Source organism: Nasonia vitripennis, chromosome 3, assembly GCF_009193385.2.
Source record: "Nasonia vitripennis strain AsymCx chromosome 3, Nvit_psr_1.1, whole genome shotgun sequence".
In the NCBI taxonomy this organism is placed as follows: domain Eukaryota; kingdom Metazoa; phylum Arthropoda; class Insecta; order Hymenoptera; family Pteromalidae; genus Nasonia; species Nasonia vitripennis.
Window position 1 is genome coordinate 14,314,106 of NC_045759.1, and position 19,939 is coordinate 14,334,044.

Sequence of the window (19,939 nt, forward strand, 5' to 3'; positions counted from 1 at the left end):
GCTTCGAGTTTCAATGTTGACATTCATTCTCTACTTCATCGGCTTGATCCGCTGCACGCACTTATAACTAATCTATATGCATTCGTGGTTAGCGGCGTTATACGCAGTGGTCTGCAAAATATTCTGCGCGCACCTAACCTGCAGTTACTTATATGTTGGTTGAATGATGTAAATTTCGGAATTGCACTTGGGGGGTATACTCCTCAGTATAGGCAGCTGTTCTCGGATGACGTTTAAGTACTCAGGACGTTCCGTCCAACAAACAAGTCTCGTGCGTTGTGCCCCTAAAGTCCTGAGTACAGGCACACCGAGCTCTCCTCCATCCGGGTACTCGCGAGTACGGTTGTCCGTCGAGGGACGACGTTCTCGGTGAAGTGAAAGTAACTACCCTCGCAGCTGCAGCTGCTGTCCAGGAGCGGTATCTAAAGTCGTAACCATGGCCGACTTCCTGGAATCGGAGGCCGAGGAGAGCGAGGTTAGCTTATCATCTTATTCTTATAGTTATCGTTTGTTTATATTAAATACCTACATGACGATCTTTGCGACCTCCATCTCAAGGATGAGAGTACGCAAACTGTGTCTTCTCTGTTGCACATCGAATGCACTTAATTTACCTTGTGGAAAAACCGGGTGTATTGATTCTGAAATCTTTAGAGCAACTGTTATTTTGTCTGAGAGCTGAAAAAGCAGATTGCTAATGTTGGTGATGAATATAGAGTCTCACAGCAACAATTAAACGTTTATTTATAAATTGTCTGTTATGAATTCAAATAGTTCTACTTGAAGACAAAAAAAAGTTTGTAGCGTTCCCTTGTAGCTTCTTAGTTGACTGGAAAATTCCTTATAGATTTTAATATTATTCTTTAAATATCTACAGAATTACACTTGTAAAATTTGTAGTAATGAAATCAAAAGTTTCAACCCAGTATATTTTATTATGTCACCTTGCAATTATCTAAATTATCGTAAAACTCCATGGGATAAAACTTTTACTTTAAAGTAAATTATTTTTATATTTAACATTTATAATTTTTTTTTTTATTAATGGGCCATTATGTGTTAAGATTTGATAATAACATAATTGGGTTAATGAAGTAACACAAGTACTTGAAAGGCATAATTATTAAACTTGGAATAAATTGCTTATTATAGGATGAGATGCTTGATAGAAGCGACAAAAAGAAGCTCAAAAAGAGTACGCTTCAATCCGAAAGTGAAGAAGAAGAAGGTAGATTGTTATATAGTTATTTAAAGTATTAATAATTTAATGACTAACTTTATTGTTAAATATGAACATTTTTTGCAGATGATGAGGAAAGACTGAGGGAGGAATTGAAGGATTTGATTGATGATAATCCTATTGAGGAAGATAGTGATGGTGAAGATAGTGACACATCGAGAAATTCAAAGAAGCGCAAAAAAAGTGATGATGAAGACTTTGATGATCGGTTAGATGAGGAAGATTATGATGTCATAGAAGAAAATTTAGGTGTCAAAGTTCAAAGGGTTGGTACATTAAAATGCATGATCTTGTATTTAGGCAATTCCAATATGATATTCTATTAATAGTCGACATTTTTTTAGAAACGTTTTAAACGTTTAAAAAGGACTGAGGAATCTGAAGAAGAAGAAGAACACGAGCAAGAAGAAGAAAGAGATGCAATAGCCAATGAATTATTCTCCCATGAGGCAGGCTCTGGTGATGTAAGTAATGTTTAATCTTGTTAAATTGATTAAAATTATTCGTTCTTCACAATCATTGCATTGTTCATGCTTATCAATGTTAGGAAAGGGATGCATTCGCGGTATGTGTTACATACTCATTGTAGACATATTAATAATTCAAATTATAAAATTAATCAATCTCAAATCATAAGTGGTGTTGCATTAAACTGTTCTTTTTGTACAGGAAGATGAAAGGCAAAGCGTACAAAGTCATAGACCAGCACCTGAGGTTGATCAATATGGAGAAGAAGGTAGCGAGGAAGAGTCTGATGCAGATGATTTTATTGTTGATGATGATGGAAGACCTATCGCTGAAAAAAGAAAAAAGAAAAAGCATATTTTCACTGACTCGTAAGCATTCTATGTGTGCTCTTCTCTTTATTATTTCAAATTTTGTATAGTCATGCTCAACATTCCATTTTGATTTAGAGCCCTCCAAGAAGCTCAGGATATATTTGGAGTTGATTTTGATTATGACGAATTTGAGAAATACGGTGATGACTATGAGGAGGAGGAAGAGGAGGAGGAAGACGATTATGAAGAAGAAGGGGATGCTGCTAGACCTAAGAAAACAAAAAAAGCATCTAAAAAGAAAACGTCAAAAAAGAGTATTTTTGAAATATATGAACCTAGTGAACTCAAACGTGGTCATTTTACCGATCTGGACAACGAGATTCGTACGACAGATATTCCCGAGCGAATGCAACTCAGATCTGTACCAGTTACTGCTGCAACCGAAGAAGAATTAGCAGCTGAAGCCCAATGGATTTATAACCAAGCCTTTGAACGTAAAACCATCTCTATTCAAGATGCTCACCTAAACGAAGAAGCTAAAGAGCGTGCCAAGAAAGGTCCTCAAACTGTGACGAAGATTACAAAAGCCCTTGACTTTATGCGTAATCAGCACTTCGAGGTTCCTTTTATTTCATTTTATCGTAAAGAGTATGTGCTACCAGAGCTGAACATAAATGACCTCTGGAAAGTTTATAAATATGACGCTAAATGGTGCCAATTGCGGCAGCGTAAAGAAGCGCTGCTTGTTCTTTTCCGCAAAATGAAGCGGTATCAGGAAGACTTTATAATGAAAGATCCTGATGCGCCGTTACCTGACAACATGAGACTAATCGAAGAAGAAGATGTAAAGCAATTGGAAAATGTCCAGACGACTGAAGAACTTAACGATTGTTATCATCACTTTATGTTGTATTATAGTCATGAGATTCCGAAGATGCAGGAGATTGTGCGGAAACAGGAAAAGGAGAAGCGTCGACAGGAGCGCATCCAGAAGAGGAAACAACTCATTGCTGAGGCCGAGGAAAATGGCGAGGATCCTCCACCCGAAGATCCTTTTGAGGACGATGATGATAACGAACCAGAAGAAACCCTCAAGCAAGCGGTCCGCACTGGGCCGTACTCGATCTGTCGACGAGCAGGTCTAGAAAGTCTAGCCAAGAGGTTCGGTCTGCCACCTGAACAATATGCGAAGAATTTGAGCGAAGAGTACCAGATCTTTGAGGTTGAACAGGAGCTAAACGAACCTACCGCCGTAGCAGCAGAGTACGTCGGTGAGAAATTTCAGACAGCGGACGAGGTGCTTAAAGCAGCGCAGCTCATGGTAGCAATACAGTTGGCGAGGGAACCCTTGGTAAGAGAGTCGGTGAGGAAAATGTACAAAGAAAAGGCAAAGATATCAGTGCGGCCAACGAAGCAAGGCATCAAGTTAATCGATGAAAACCACCCAGTTTATATTATGAAATATCTAAAGGACAAACCTGTCAGGGATCTTGTGGGTGATCAGTTCCTGAAATTAGTAATGGCTGAACAAGACAAATTGATCACTATATCATTCTCTGATATAATAGAAGGTAACACTACTAATAATTACGTCGAGCAGATGAAGCAGCTCTATGTCAGGTAATAAAGAGTAATTTTTCACTCATTATTGATTATCTTAAAATATATGATTCGTACTTACAGTGTTTATTTTAACATTACAGAGATGAATTCAGCAAAAATGTTCAGGACTGGAACGCTCTTCGAGTCGGTAGCGTAGAAATGGCTCTAACGAAGATGGTGATACCTGATTTAAAAAAAGAATTGCACTCTATGCTTTTAAATGAGGCCAAAGAGTGCGTGATGCGTTCATGTGCTCGCAAAGCCTATAACTGGATAAAAGTCGCCCCGTATACTTGCGAGTTTCCTGATGAGGAGGACGAGGAGTGGGATACAAGCAAAGGACTCAGGGTAATGGGTCTCGCTTACGTGCCTGATTTTTCTATCGCTGCATATGCTTGCCTCATAGCCCCTGACGGTGAGTGCACCGACTATCTGAAACTGCCGCATCTTCTGAAGAAAAAGAATAGCTATAGGGATACCGACAAGATTGCAAAAGAGGCTGATGTGCTTGCTATTAGAAATTTCATTTCTACAAAAAAGCCCCACGTGGTCGTCATTGGCGGAGAATCTAGAGATGCATTGATGATTGCCGAAGATGTTAGGGAATGTATCGCAACTTTGGTGGCTGATGAACAGTTTCCTAGTATCGGTGTTGAAATCATGGACAACGAACTAGCAATTACCTACTCCAATAGTAATAAAGGTGAGATTTCATAGTTGAATCAGATATTTTGTTTCATAGTATAAGTATTATATGGTTATTAATACTTTTTGTGTCGATTCATAGGTATCTCGGAATTCAGAGACTATCCAGTAGAGCTTCGTCAAGCGATTTCATTAGCCCGTCGATTGCAAGATCCTTTGGTTGAGTTTTCTCAGCTGTGCAATGCCGACGACGAAATACTTTGTTTAAAATACCACAGTTTGCAAGATCAATTACCTAAAGAGGATCTGTTAGAAAATATCAATTTGGAGTTTGTAAATCGTGTGAATGAAGTTGGTGTCGATATCAATAAAACTGTCCAACAACCTTACAGTGGCAATCTTTTGCAATACGTGTGTGGATTAGGTGCGCGTAAGGGTCAGCACCTTATAAAGATGCTTAAACAAACGAATCAACGTCTTGAAAACCGAACACAGGTAAGAAAGATTTCAAAGTATCATTATCCTTTTTATTTGTTTAAAATAAGTAGGCCTTTACTGAACATTAATTTTTTTTTTACCTAGCTTGTCACGTCTTGTCATATGGGTCCGAAAGTGTTTATCAATTGCGCTGGATTCATAAAAATCGACACAAACAGTCTGGGCGACAGCACGGAGGCTTACGTTGAAGTACTCGATGGTTCACGAGTCCATCCAGAGACGTACGAATGGGCACGTAAAATGGCTGTGGATGCACTGGAGTACGACGACGAGGACGCGAATCCAGCCGGTGCACTGGAAGAGATTCTCGAGTCGCCCGAAAGACTCAAAGATTTAGATCTAGACGCATTTGCAGAAGAACTGGAAAGACAAGGCTTTGGTAATAAGTGCATCACGCTCTACGATATCAGATCTGAACTTAACAGCAGGTATTTGCATTTTTCATCAATTTATTTGACCAGAAATCGACATGAATCGACATCGAAATAATATAATGAACCAATTTCAGATACAAAGATCTACGCATTCCTTATCAATCTCCAACTCCAGAAAAGCTTTTTGACATTTTAACGAAAGAAACGCCTGAAAGTTTCTACATTGGCAAGCTTTTGGAAGCTACGGTTGTCGGTATAAGTTATAGAAAACCAAAGGGTGAACAGCTTGATCAGGCAAATCCTGTACGTAATGATGAGACGGGTCTCTGGCAGTGTCCGTTCTGCCTGAAAAATGAGTTTCCTGAATTGTCCGAAGTGTGGAACCACTTCGATGCAGGAGCTTGTCCTGGTAAAGCCACTGGTATCCGATTACGACTGGATAATGGTATCTCGGGCTTCATTCATATAAAGAATCTGTCGGATAAGCACGTAACAAATCCAGAGGAGAGGGTGCGCATTGGAAATCGTATTCACTGTCGTATCATTAAAATCGAGGTTGACAGATTTGGCGTCGAGGCCACTAGCAAGAGTAGTGATCTTGCAGATAAGAATCAGGAGTGGCGGTGAGTTGAAATAATTTTCTCAGTTTCTGTGTGATTATAATTGATAAAAATGAATGATTTTATCATTGAATAATTTCTTTTTTTGCAGACCACAAAAGGACCCCTATTACGATACTGAAACAGAGGGCAAAGATAACCTTGTGGAAGAAGAAACCAAAAAAGTAAAACAACGGCAAATGTATGTAACGCGAGTTATCATACATCCCTCGTTCCGTAACATTACCTATGCCGATGCAGAGAAATTGATGAAAACGATGCCACAGGGTGAAGCGATAATTCGTCCTTCTAGCAAAGGTGATGATCATCTAACGGTCACATGGAAAGTTACCGACGATGTGCATCAGCACATCGATGTGCGTGAAGAGGGAAAAGAAAACAAGTACTCACTTGGTCGCAGTCTGTGGATTGGAAACGAAGAATTTGAGGATCTTGATGAAATTCTTGCCAGACACATCGACCCCATGGCTGCCTCTGTTCGTGAATTGATGAATTTCAAAAGTGATTACTATGTACCACATGTTATGGGCATGAAAGACAAAGCTGAAGAGATATTAAAGGATCTTAAAAGCAAAAACATGAACAAGATTCATTATATTATATCACCGTCTAAGGTAACTTAGAATCTATTTAAAAATTAATTTATTTATAGTCAACTGTTATATATACTTATAAAAATACATTGCTTTTTTTCAGAATTACCCAGGGAAATTTCTTCTGTCTTACCTTCCTAGAAATCGATGTGGACACGAGTTTATCACCGTTATTCCAGATGGCTTTAGATTTAGAAAGAATAGTTTTCCGCGATTTAGCGATCTTATGGGATGGTTCAAAAAGCACTATAACGACAGAGATTCCGGTGTGGTCACGCCCAGTACACCGAGGGTATACCACACTACACCTGGTGCAAATATGAATGGTATGTCAGAAATACCTACTAATATTTAAAATCTTTATAATGAAGGTATTTAGTATTACTATTTATTTATAGGCATGAACCAAGACGTCATCCAACGAGTAGCGCAAAGTATGCCTCGGCACATGTTGCAATCTTTATCACAGGTAGCAAATCATACGCCGCATTATCCTCAAACACCTGGCGCAGCGAGTACTACAAGTGCTTATGGTGGCGTGCAAATAAACACACCATACACGCCGTCCGGGCAGACACCTTTTATGACACCATACCACCAAACACCGAGCCAACCAACGCCTCGGTACAATGAGCAGATTGATTGGACTAAAGCAGCTGCCGCTTGGGCAAGTCACACTACTCCTCGAGCTGGGTAAGATGCAGCTACAGTTATTTCATCATCATTAGCTTTATTTAACGAATTCTATTCTATTGGATTCCCGAATTTCAAGTCTTATCGAGAATGTTTTTTTATGTTGTGATTTTTTCTTTGCAGTAGTAGCAGGGGTACACCGCACACAAACTCAAGCCCACGGAGTATGAGTCTAAGCGGTGATGGAACACCGCTTTATGACGAATTTTCTAATTAGACATTACGTCTTTATTTTTAATATCGTTATTCAATGCGACTTTACTTCTAAGTTAATTTAACATTTATATAAATATAAATAAAAAACAAAGGTATGTATATGCGTGCAATGAGAAGTTAGATATCATTTTTTTTGCTAATTTAATGCAGTTATTGGATTCGTAAAAAATGAAAATAGTTTTATATAAATATGTAAAAATTATTAGTTACTATTATGTATAATTATATACGTATAAACTAGGTCCAACGATTTTTTAAGCATCTGACTGTCTTTTACACAAACTATGTGTAATTTAACATTTGTAATTCGATTTATAGTTTGATTTGAATAAATCGTTAACGAAAGTCATATTTAGGGTATGGAGTTTGAAATAAATCATTGTCACGTAATTTTTAGCTACGAAACAGTTATAAATATTAAGACTTTGAAATAAATTCTTTTGTAAAAAAAAAACAATACTTGAATCCTTATTATTTTTATAATGTACTATAATGTGAAATTTTGACATTTATTTTATGCAATATTATTGGGAATTCGCTTGATCATGGGCTAAGATAATAAATTATAAGTTAGGAGGGTAGAAGCAAATGAAATAGTTTGCAAACTTTTCAAATTATTTTTATTTAAGATTTTATTTACAGTACTGGGACTCTATTGTTTTTTGAGCGAACTCCTCTTGATTATTTACAACATAGATCGCTTTTTACGCGCTCAATTTTGCAAGCACAATGGTGTGAGAAAAGACAAATTCTAGCGGTATAATGTAAACTTTTAGCAAACCAACAAAGAAGTACTGCAAACGATCGATAATAAGTGTATAATTTCATCATACCTTATTAGTTTATGTTGCATTCTTTTATTAAAGAATACAATCATACAAGAAAAAACTACTTGGCGAATATTACAAAACTGGTTAAAGAATGTATTACAAAAAGGCACCAGACATCCATTGTCAGCGAGGTTTACATTCTTTTCGTTCATTAGTAAAAAATAAAATGCATGCTTTATGCTTTTTACTATTGTGGATATATTATTTTAAAGCGAATCGAGGATTCAGTTGTCAAGTTATTTTAGTAATTTTTTTTGTTTAAACTTCGTTACACAGTTCTAAGGCAAATTAAGTTTTGCTGTAACGTTATACATCTTTCCATTTCGGTTCTTTGATAATTTTTACAAATATACAAACTTTATAACACTTGTAACTGATGTACGCACACTGTTTATTCAAGCGGCTTTGTGTGGTAGTACATGAATTAATAAAACTCATACATTAGTTTTTTTTCCATTTGTGTCAAAGAAAGACGGCGTAAAATTGTAAATGTAAGTAACTTTGAATAAAATGTTCATGTTGATTAAGTATATATGCTGTTGTTTAAGTTTCTGTGTTGCAAATTCACAAAAGTAACTGTAAGTCAATAATTTTCAGTGCCAAAAGATATGCTTATAGCGGCAGCAATGATTTCCGCATACTCACTTAATTTAAGTAATGATACTGCCTCAAAAATACATAGACTAGAATCAGTAAAATCAAATTCAGTCATTGGTTTTTTCACGAACACGGCTAATATCGATAAATTCAATTCTAATTGATTTGTATTATTGTTGTAACGTCCTCATTATTTATGGTATAAAATGTGTAACTGAAATATTATTATTTTTTGGAACGTTGTTATATATGTAGATAAAATATTCAACTTTGTTGTTGCTTAAAGTTATTAGCTATTCTTTAAGTTTTAAAGAGTTGTTGCAAAAAATACTTGTCAACTTTTTTTGATCATCTAAAATCAAAAAAATCATGCAGTGAAAAAAACGCATTAATCATAATGTACTATAATTAATTCTTGAACTGCGTAAATTATGTTTGAACAATTTTTGTAAAAACTTTTTAAACGATTGTTAGTTTATATGAAGGGAAAAAGAAACCTATACTTTTTCCTTATGAGAAATGATTTTTTCAAAGAATGTAATAATACAAAATTAAGAGTTATATAGAAAGTAATGAAGCCCATAACGATGCAGATTTTTGTTTTGAACATATTGAATCGATATTTTGGAAACTAAAATTATAAAAAAAAAATCATGCATATACGCGAATTAAATCAATGCTACTAATACAGTATAAATTAAAGTTATGATGTCGATAAAAATCTAACAATTATTCTCATAACTGCATGGAATAAATGCCTAGACAAAATTATCTTATTGAAGATAAAAAAACAAAGTATGACTGCTATAAAAACATGAATAAAAAAATGCAATGCATGTATCTCTCAAATCTTTGTAGTCTAGTATAAAACTATATTATCATATTTATATATGTATAACGTCGCTCTCTTTCATTCCTTGTACATACAGCATTAGTTTATCGTGAATCGTCGCAAAACTCGTCCACATCTCAGTAGCCCTCAATGACGTTACGCAGGAATTCGCTCGTTCACTACGAGATGCACGATAATTCGACTGTACGGTTTCTGTAGCTGCCAAACGTAACGCGATAACGAGTAAAATAGTCCATTTGCTGCTGTGTGTATATCTTGTTCCCTGGACGAGGCTGGATAACGAGGTTGGCGGCATGTCAGACCGCGTTGGCCGGGTCGACAAGCGGCTCGTTTGCATCCACCTGCGTTGGACCTACGACAGCAGTGCTAGAAAAGCAGGTGTGAGAAGCACTAGTTTAATCAAATTGTTGACATAGCGCATACGTCGTGATGCATGGAGATCGTATGAACTGACTGCTTCGGCTGTCCGGATGATGCGTGACGTGAGTGGAAGATGATTAATGAATGCTGAGGGTGGAGGGGCATCGCGCTGCATGTCATTTTTTTTTTTTTTTTTTTTTTTTTATTATGTATTAATCGCTGTTTTTAGAGAATCAATCGCAAAGAAGCGATGCCCCCTTGATGAATTTCTGTTAGTTTGTACGATTTTGTAAAGAACTGCAATGTTCGCATAGTATGAGGTTTATTACTCTTCAAATAAATACCTGTATTTATCCATTAAAAATCATTAAATTCATTTTTACGAAAATAAAATTCAAAAATATTACGACATAGCAAAAATTTAACGCGCCAAAATATTACAAAAAATAGGCCAAGTGAATATATTAATTTTCAAATTTGTGTGTGCCATATATCGAAAATTTTAATCTCTACCAAGAAAGTATACGTATAAAGAAAACGTGCAGTCGAACGAACGAAAATTAAATTGAAATTTTTCTAAAACTATTGTAGTATATAATTAATAATTCGTTTTACGTTTGAATTGTTTTTTTATAAGTTCAAGTGCATGGTGTATGAAACATGATCAATATAAAAAATAATTTGATTATAATGCTATCACTGTATATTGATGAATTGAGTCAACCACACAGAAAGCACGCATAATATTTGCATGTTCGAGATTAGAATTAACAATAGAAAGTTTTGGGTTAGTCAATAAAGTAACGTGAAACAAATATTACCCCGTGCCAAGAGCCAATATAGTAGCTCCCTGTACCAAAGTCATGTCGTCTAATGGCGACCTACAGATCATACAATTAAGCTAGAATCCTCTCCTGCTTATTCACAAACGTACTAAACATACATGGATTAAAATAGATTAAAATTTCTGGTTAGTGCCGGGCTGGTAAGTAGTCAACGTAAAAAAACAAGTTCAGCACGATTACATTTAAATAAAAATCTTATTAAAGCCAAGTACCAACTTGCCAGACCATTTTAGTTAATCCCTTTTTATTGGCAGTGCATGCATTTTCAAAATAAGTGTGTTAAATTGTTAGTTCGAAAAATATAAAAGTAATCATTAAAAAATATAACTTGTTATCACTCCTCGCCAAACGGTAGCCGATGACCAAGCCACAGCAAAAACTCATTTTTTAGATAAGTCTTCTTATCTTTTATTGTAAAATAACAGAAATAATCTGCAATTTGAGGTAAATCGTGTACAAATTCTGGAATGCCAATTTGTAAATTCTAAAGATATACGTTTACAGGTATAATCAAATCTCGCTCATTACGTCGCCGCATTATGTACTCGCTCTCACGTCTCTTTTGCTTATGAACGTTTATTGTCAATTTCCAATTTTGTACAAAAAACAATGAACATTATCAATTTTCCTATATTTACCGTTTCTCGCAATTCTAGGCCAACGTTAGAAAAACTACTTCACTTCATCAGTTGTCAAACTTGTTTCGGACTTTTATTTTCATCCCTTTTGGCTCGGCAAACTTTTATACATACACGACGTAATTTGATTCTCGTCTCCTGCTACGTATACATCATACCTCTGACTATTATGTATTAATTAACTTATGTCTAAGTATGTAACATTAACAATTGCACAAAAAGGTCTTTTGTTTATCTAGGCTTCTTTAGTCTTACACTTGATAATCAATGGAATGTCTCAGGAATGTTATTCACTTCACATCACGTCTTTTTATCATACATTATACTCGTAAGTTTTCCTGGTGCGAAATTATTTCGTTAAAACTTCACCTGAACCTCGAATTTTGCATAATCGATTCAACTACGACACGTGTGCTCTTTTAAATTGAAACAATACTTTCCTCAAACAATAATCGCCCCACCAGGAGCTTTCCGATATAGATATATTGTTCCATGTGAAAACGTGTAAAAATCGTTTTCACTCCACTATAGACTATAAATATATCGTACACGTATAAACTACAGGGAAAAAACTTAACAGGACAATGATTCGAAAATCTCTCTCACTAGTGCAAGGAAATAGATGCATATACAGTATTCCCCTCGACGCCTTGACCCGTTGGCTCGGAACCACTGAACATCGTACGCGCGAGGACTAGATAACCACGCAAACCACTTTCCAGGGTTGAGCTCTATACATACAATACTTGGGTTGGTTTGTACAGGCCTTCGCCTATTCGATCTCGCGGGACAAATTTCGCATCCTCTGCTATCGTGAAAAACCTTCGAAATTTATATATCGTCGTATCTGAAATAGTTTTATATATATATACTTCGAACAATTCTGCGCTGTATAAACAGGTGTTTGTCAATGTTCGAGTCGTCTTATGTATGTACATATACATAGTCCTATATATACTGGTCGTGTGAAGAAACGCGAAATGGAAAACACTCGCTGCGTGTGGTAATAATAATTGCACGTATGCTCTACTATATGCTTACTTATCGCTATGTATACTAAAATCCCTAAAAATACTCAATCGATCGCTCATCGATTACACAAATATCGTCTGGTTACATTTTACTCTACATCATATGCACAGTGAATAATCGCAATTTACATTTTGTTTTTTTTTTTTTAATGAATTCTCAAAACAAAAAAGGAAAAAAACTCGACGCATCAGCTATAACAGGCACTACGTACGAATGAAATTAACTCGAATCTCGCGTCTAAGTACAATTAATCAGCGCTCTCACTCACTCACTCGATATGATGTGTCGTATTTATATAATAATAATAATCACAAGTAATATATAGTGCTGTCGATGCGGTGGTGCTCTATATATAGTGGAGTGGGTGTGAGCGAGATACAATACAGAGAGAGAGAGAGAGAGAGAGAGAGAGAGAGAGAGAGAGAGAGAGAGAGAGAGAGAGAGATAGAAATTTAAATAGAGAATTGAATAATTGAATCTGAGAGAGAGAGAGAGAGAGAGAGAGAGAGAGAGAGAGAGAGAAAGAGAGAGAGAGAGGACGATTGTGGGGGTTGGTGTCGTCTCGCGCACTACCAAATACCTGCACGGGAGCCGGCCATGAGCGAGGGCGAGTCGAGCTCGGTCTCGTCGCCGCCGGCCCAGCGCTGTGTCTCCACGCCCAGCAGCGTGTGACGGTCTTCTTCGCACTGCCTCTCGGGGAACGTCACGCCGTCTCCAAAGCTGTAATCAGCCCCGCCCATACTTACACACCATCGTCTCAACCCATCGGGATATTTCTCATCATTATTTTCTATGTACACCCTTCGCGCGGATTCTTTTTCACCTTTATTATTATTGCCGTTGATTCGCGACCGAGTTGCATCTGGTTTGCGACCTTGGCGATCTCACGGGGAAATTTTTTTTCATACTCAAAGCATCTGCTATAAATAAACTTTTTCGAAAATCCTCAACACTGTTCTCAAGTGTTCACTGTTCCGGAGAGTAAGAGAAAAAAGTACGTCGAAAAACAAGGCAAATTAGCCGAGACAATGCGCCGAGACGAAACTTGGCTGTAATCAGAGCCAAGGACGCAAACCTCGAGTGCAAGTGCAGCAGCGATTTCTTTTCAGCGTTTGCACACAGCTCTATATCTATATGCATCAGCCGGCTAGACACAGGCTATAACTATTTGCAGATTCGCGGCTAGCTCGCCTCTCTCTCTCTCTCTCTCTCTCTCTCTCTCTCTCTCTATAACTGCAGCGTAACTGTACACGCCGAACCGGGCCTTTGTTCCGCGCTCGATATTGTTCTCCAGGACGTTTCGACTTTAATAAAGACCGAATTTTCTGACTACATTATGCATACGCGTGTATATAATTGTTGCACCGGAAACCGCATATAATCGAAGGAGGAAAGTCCGCGAGAAAAATCTTGTCGCCCTCTGAGAGAGGAGAACCGAAATACCTCGTGCGTTTTCTCTCTCGCGAGTGAACGCCGGAATTATATATACATAGTGTCGGAACACTGTTTGGATTTCGACTGTGCGGAAACAAACAGACAGGAATTTATGAGCGGCTTCTGCGCGATCAACGTCGCGGCTTCCCGTTCAGTTTATCTTCGGAATTACAGCGTCGAGTGTAATTTATTATGGGTCTTATCCACAGTCACTCTATGATGTTCCGCGAAGCGAATTTCATTAAGTCTGACTCTAATGCAACGTTATTCGACGAAATATTATTAGTATATTGTAGCGAGCGTGGACGAGGGAACAAGTCTAATCCATACATCACATCGAGTATCTTACAGAGGGATAGACAAAGATAATTGTATGAACTCATCAATGTATTTGTATAACATTCATGGAAGCACATCCACTGAATGTGTACCTATGTGTGTGAGTCTATCATAGTATACAGAGAGACAGAGGATCGCGTTTAAATGTTAAACTATGGTACAGAGATGAGAACACTTATTTACAGAGATGACCTGTTAAGGGCACAATGTGGAATAAGACTCGGATGCGGTGTCTGTACAGTTACGCCAGTCGAGATTGTTATACACATAACACACAATGTTATCTAGGAACCAGATGCACAATACCTCTGAGGTTGGTAACGACCGCGTTGTATATGGAGATGATATAATTAGTCGAGTGGGCCGCGAGGAATTTTGCATATCAATGTGAATGTCGAATACGAGGCTTCGGGTTTGTGTAGAGTATTACACAGGTATCGCAGGGGTCTATAATGCATTCGCATGATTCATCTAATTTGTAATCGAGATGTCTGTTTTGGTTCGTTTTGCACATATGACTTCAGCTTACAGATTCTACAATCTTCGTGTGAACATGATTTGTTTTTGTTTTGCTTGTCCAATACGCTTTTCTGTATATGTAGATAATCAATTTGTAAACGTAGATGTTTTTGCTATTCATGATTTAATGTATATACTGCTATCTTGATTGAAAAAGAATAAAGCAAAAAAAACTTGTGTAATCATCGAGCAAGTAAAGTGGTGTATTACAAGGCAAAGCGAAGTGTTAGAGTCCATAAAAAGCGTAAGGGTTCCGTGCTGTTTTAAGAGCCCGTGAAACGCATGCTTTCAAGGCGTGACATCACGTCGATGCTTCATGCACATGCAACAGAGACTCCCTCTTAAAATCCTCCTCACTCTGGAACTCGGCGTCCGTATCTCATCTGAGAACGACATACAAAATCCTCAATTTTTACACTTGTTTATACATCTTGTTAAAAAAAAAAGAAAAAAATATACGATCCAGCACCGCAACGTATTAATTAAGGCTCAACATCTACACCATCAACCACGAGTTCCACAGTAAAGACAAAAAAAATGTATATTAAGAAAAAAGTACACATAAACTGGCGTTAGAAATTTGACAAGCGCTTTAAATCGCAAAACGTTGATGACATAGGAGCCCGAAAGCTCGGAGAGTAAATGCTGACCTGTTCTGAGTACTGCCCATCGAGTTGTACGTATTGGAAACACCCTGGTGCTGCGAGCGTACCGGAAAGACGACTCCGTTCCCGAGACTAGAACACACACACACACACCGGTTGCAACCCCCCCAGTTTTTTTTTTTAGAAATACTCTTGATCTTCTCTTGGCTAAAGCGCTTGCTGTTCTCTTATTTTCTTTTTTTTTGCCGGATAGTTTTATACAAATGTCGATAGCAAGCAAACATTCTTATGTATAGGTAACTTTTTACAAAGAAATTCGAGCAATTTACCACGGCTGTAAGAAGCTGATTTATTCAGCTTTGATTATTACTGATCATCGTTATTACTCAATTTTGAAAATAAACTACATATGCATAAAGCGAGTAAATTAACTCGATGCCCTCGATAAAAAGTTAAAATAAGATTTTCTTATAATGAAAAATTAATACGCGATAGAAGAAAATAGTTGTGTAGTAATATTCTGAATAGGAAAATGCATAACAACATGAAGATACGAAAGTATCAAACTTAAATAGAAACGAACATAAATCATGTAAATGTGCAACACAATAAATTGTGCATTGCAAAAAAAAACATATTATATCTACTTCTGATAAAAAAAAAAAAATACCAAGCAGCTCATAGTGCATAACAAAAGTCACGATGGTTCATATAGAGACATAGTAAAAAATAAAGAAAGTGTAATACGTAAATACTGAAATGTATAATAGAGATACATATTTTGATAAATATTGAAGCGTCGGCGAGCAGTCATATAAATGTGTGAATGCGCGATACGTCGTTCGACATTACCTACGAGCATTGGTATTGTGCAGTTGGATCGAAGTCGACAATGTACCATCCATATATCTATATTTACGTGGAATTGATATTTTCCCATTACAGTCGGTTAAACGTTATAAGTACGTGTGTACATATATGCACGTATTATTGTGCGAATACGAGAAAGAGAAAGAGAGCTGCTGCAGGCGTCATGCGGCGGAGCAGAGCGGATTAAACTACTGACCCACTTCGACACACTGCGACGTCCCTCGTTTATGTGTGTGTGTGTATATATGTATAAATTGCAAGCTCGCGCGTCGAATAAAATAAAACGTAAAGGTGTTTTCATGGAGATCATAAGTAAAGCAAAGAATCCCGCTAATCAATTAAGAACAGAAAAGCATTACCATTGGCGACTGTTGTCTGTACTTGATTGACATTCAAGGCGTTTTTTTCCGGATGCAATTTTCATTAGGGGAGGATCGAAATATTTCATGCTTATTGTTATTTGTGATATTTTAGTATAATAATGTTGTTTGAAAAATCTCTATTTTCAAATAATGATTAAAAAAGGAGCCTCCCCTAGTTTAGAGTCCGATTATTTCAGATGCGCAACGGGTGAAATAGTACCTTAACGATTGGAATCTTACCTAGTGAAGACAGGCAGGAACCATAGTCGAGAGTTGTCACCAAAGACTTCTTGGAAGTTATTATATTTTCCAAGACTGAAACCGTCCTTATCCTTCCCAGTGCGGAACATAGGAGGCCGAAACGCTTCTGCAAAATCCAGGGGTACGATAGTATAGCGTATTACGGATATAAATGCTCGAATAGCAAACGTAACGATTTGCGTCACTACTATTTTCTTTTAACGAGATAAACATTGAAATTTCAAAGATTTATCGGACAATTGATAAGATAAGTAAAACAAGTATTAATAATATTGAATATCTCAGCAAATGAACGCCTATAAAATTTTAATCATAATTTTCTTAGTGTTTCTAAATTATTTACCTAGTGTTGATCTGTTGTGCAAAATGAGGTAGCAATGGTAGAAGAAGAGTGAGTTCAGACTGATGGCGAACATGAGTGCGACAAAAAACAAGAAGAGTAGGTGAAATTTACCCATTCCTGGTAGTTCTCCCTGTAAATACATTGGAGAGTGCACATAAATATTTCCTAAACTTAGGTTTCAATGTACACAAAGGTGGATAGAAAGTGATTTTGACACATTCCACAATCATCAGCAACACTTACCCTCCAGAACATTATAAAATATTGCAATGACGTTGCAACAATAAAAATACAGTAGAGAAGAGCATAAGCCAAAAATAACATGAAGAACTTGTAATTGTGGAAGCCTACGCAATTATTCACCCAGGGACAATGATGATCCATTTTGAGAACACATGTACCACAGACACTGCAGTGATGTGCCCTATCAGGTTTAACTACTTGACATTGTTCACAAAAGCGAATTTCTATAAATTAAACAGAACATATTTATTAAATTCGAGTTCTCTGATAATCTATCTATAGATAAAAAATCAAATATTATTACCTCCTTTTATTGTTCTATTTGTGATTGGTAAATCTTGAGCAAATCTTTCTAAGATTTGTCTGTGAGTGCTTTCACTCTCTGCTTGCAATAGCTTCTCCATTTCAGCAGCAGGAAGTTTGAACTAGAAGAATTACAAACATAAATGTCGAATTTGCCAGGAAAAATCTGAGGTAGTAAATCTCGTAAACGACGCTAATATAAACTTTTAAAATCAGATTGTACTGAGCCAAGCTGTTGTTTAGACAATTACATTCATCAAACAGATACGTTACAACACATTCCAGGTATATCTATTTTTGAGTTTAGAATGAAAAAAAATATCTCGGATAGCTAGTTCTAAGAAAACAAGTGATAAACTTAGTAAGAAGATAAACAGAGAAAAAGTTTTATTTACCTTATCTGGAACCTTAACTAAGTCTGTAGCTATGGTCTGCCAGTAAGACCATAGGAATAAGAAAAAGAAAATGTGGAAGAAAATCAAATAGAAAACTGTTGAAAAAAAGAAAAAATTGTTAAAAAAGATAAATAAGGACAAATTTTATTTCATAAATTATAAATTTATTATACACACCTTTTTGAACATTGCTCTCTATGGTCTCTGGAATAAAAGATATAGATATGAATAAGGTTTTTTTTTAATCTAAGGATACACTTAATACAAAAATAAAGTGAACTTAAAATAAAAAAATCGTAAACTTTTGATTTAGGCCACATACTTTTAGTTGTAAATTTATTTCAATGCCTAATGAAAAGAAAAATGATGTCCGAATAAAAATCTCTTTATGCTTTAACTAAGCCAAACAAGTTGCAACTTTAACTTTAGAAATTCTACCCACATTTGCTCCAAAATAACATACATAATGTGAAAAGTTCTTATCAGCATCCAGTAATGTCAATAATCAAAACACAAATTGACTCAAGCATTGTGAAACTGTCAGGCAGTATCAGAAAATGATGTATTGTTGAATCAGCTATTGAAGAGGAACGTTTAAAAAGTCCCTCCCCACACCACCGGGCTTACATTGTCTTTGAGGTTAAGTGCATTTATTATCACATCTTGAATTATGTTTTTAAGACCCTCATAACACCTTCTCTCCTGCGCATCTTGTACTCCAAAAACATCCCAAGTATTCTATAAAACTCTCATCTTTGCTTCCGTAAAAAGATTGAAAATAAACACCAATATCGCGGCAGCCTCAATACTTAAAATAGACATTTGTTGTTTATGTATGTCAAGCTTTCTCGAACATTAATAAAGCAGAAGATGTGCACGAGCGTGGAAAGGTCTTTCTTGAAATCATAAATATGTTCTTTCTGAAGAGTCGCCATAAAAATTTGTACAAGCACTTTAAAAAACTGAGCACGTAGTATTTGTTTGAGTTGAGCATTGGTTATTTACATTTCTCAAAATGAACCAGCAGCGATGCGAAACTTCAAAAGCTATTCACTTGCACTTTGGAGCAAACTACAATAAACCTACGGTAGTGTCGTTCGACGACACGCGATCGGTAAATAAACATTTCTCATCTCGGTCTCACATGTTCAAATCCTCAGCTTCAACAAACAAACTTTCCTGGCCTCGCATCGACGGGAGCAGCTCGTTCGCGACGAGCAAAGCCTGCGAGTGCGTGGTGAAATACTCACCGTAGCAAAGGGGCACGACGTAGGCGTAGTAGGACCAGAATACGATGGACAGGATGAAGACGACGGGTATCCACTTGACGGCCTTAACGCACCACCAGCAGCCTGAGCCCCTGTTGTCCATCCTGAGCATCGGTGTGTTGTTGTGGCTGGCGCGCCTGCTGATGGGACAGCGTCGTCTCGGCGGCGAGTAGTCCTGGTTGTAGTGATGATGCTTTCGGCGATGCTCCTCACTGCTGTTGCGGCAGACGCCACGGCACGGCCTCTTCCATTTCCTCGCCCTGCGGGCTTCTTCGACTTCCGGGTCGGGCCAGGGTGACGGCGCTACGCCGCCGCGGAGGAGGAGAGGAGCGCCCACGGAAAACGAGTAGAGAGCCACCGCAGCGCGCTACTCGAACTCGACTCACCAATACCTTTTAATCCCACCACGCAGCCTCCTACTCTCCCTCTCTCTCTCTCTCTCTCTCTCTCTCTCTCTTCTATCTCTGTCTTGCTCTCGCGCTCAAGCCTGAGAGCTGTATGTATATGCGCTGTGCTTTTTTCGGGAGACACGGCTGCGCGTTTTTGAGGACTACTCAGCTGCGCGACGTTGCCACATGCCAC

At 37.3% G+C, this 19,939-nt stretch overlaps 2 protein-coding genes across 9 annotated transcripts; one reads left to right on the forward strand and one right to left on the reverse strand.

Annotated features, from left to right (window-relative positions):
* The first annotated feature begins 5 nt into the window (after positions 1-5).
* Positions 6-8,138, forward strand: LOC100117950 (transcription elongation factor SPT6-like). Its single transcript, XM_003424303.5, has 14 exons — positions 6-475; positions 1,153-1,228; positions 1,307-1,506; positions 1,585-1,704; positions 1,910-2,076; positions 2,155-3,639; positions 3,723-4,324; positions 4,409-4,761; positions 4,849-5,192; positions 5,273-5,761; positions 5,850-6,372; positions 6,455-6,677; positions 6,750-7,044; positions 7,168-8,138. Exons 1-14 carry the CDS (start codon positions 437-439, stop codon positions 7,259-7,261), a joined length of 5,010 nt encoding a protein of 1,669 aa, XP_003424351.1. The 5' UTR covers positions 6-436; the 3' UTR covers positions 7,262-8,138.
* Positions 7,864-19,934, reverse strand: LOC100117986 (palmitoyltransferase ZDHHC15B). Of its 8 annotated transcripts, XM_031927728.2 has the most exons (11): positions 19,340-19,934; positions 18,267-18,293; positions 18,090-18,184; positions 17,696-17,816; positions 17,392-17,615; positions 17,149-17,278; positions 16,785-16,911; positions 15,358-15,444; positions 12,996-13,135; positions 10,722-10,781; positions 7,864-9,906 (listed from the first exon to the last, which is right to left on the reverse strand). In XM_031927728.2, exons 1-10 carry the CDS (start codon positions 19,467-19,469, stop codon positions 10,771-10,773), a joined length of 1,092 nt encoding a protein of 363 aa, XP_031783588.1. In that variant the 5' UTR covers positions 19,470-19,934; the 3' UTR covers positions 7,864-9,906; positions 10,722-10,770. The 8 variants fall into 8 exon arrangements, with proteins under 8 accessions (XP_031783588.1, XP_031783589.1, XP_031783587.1 ...); XM_031927729.2 differs by lacking the exon at positions 12,996-13,135; XM_031927727.2 differs by lacking the exon at positions 10,722-10,781.
* Positions 19,935-19,939: the final 5 nt, after the last annotated feature.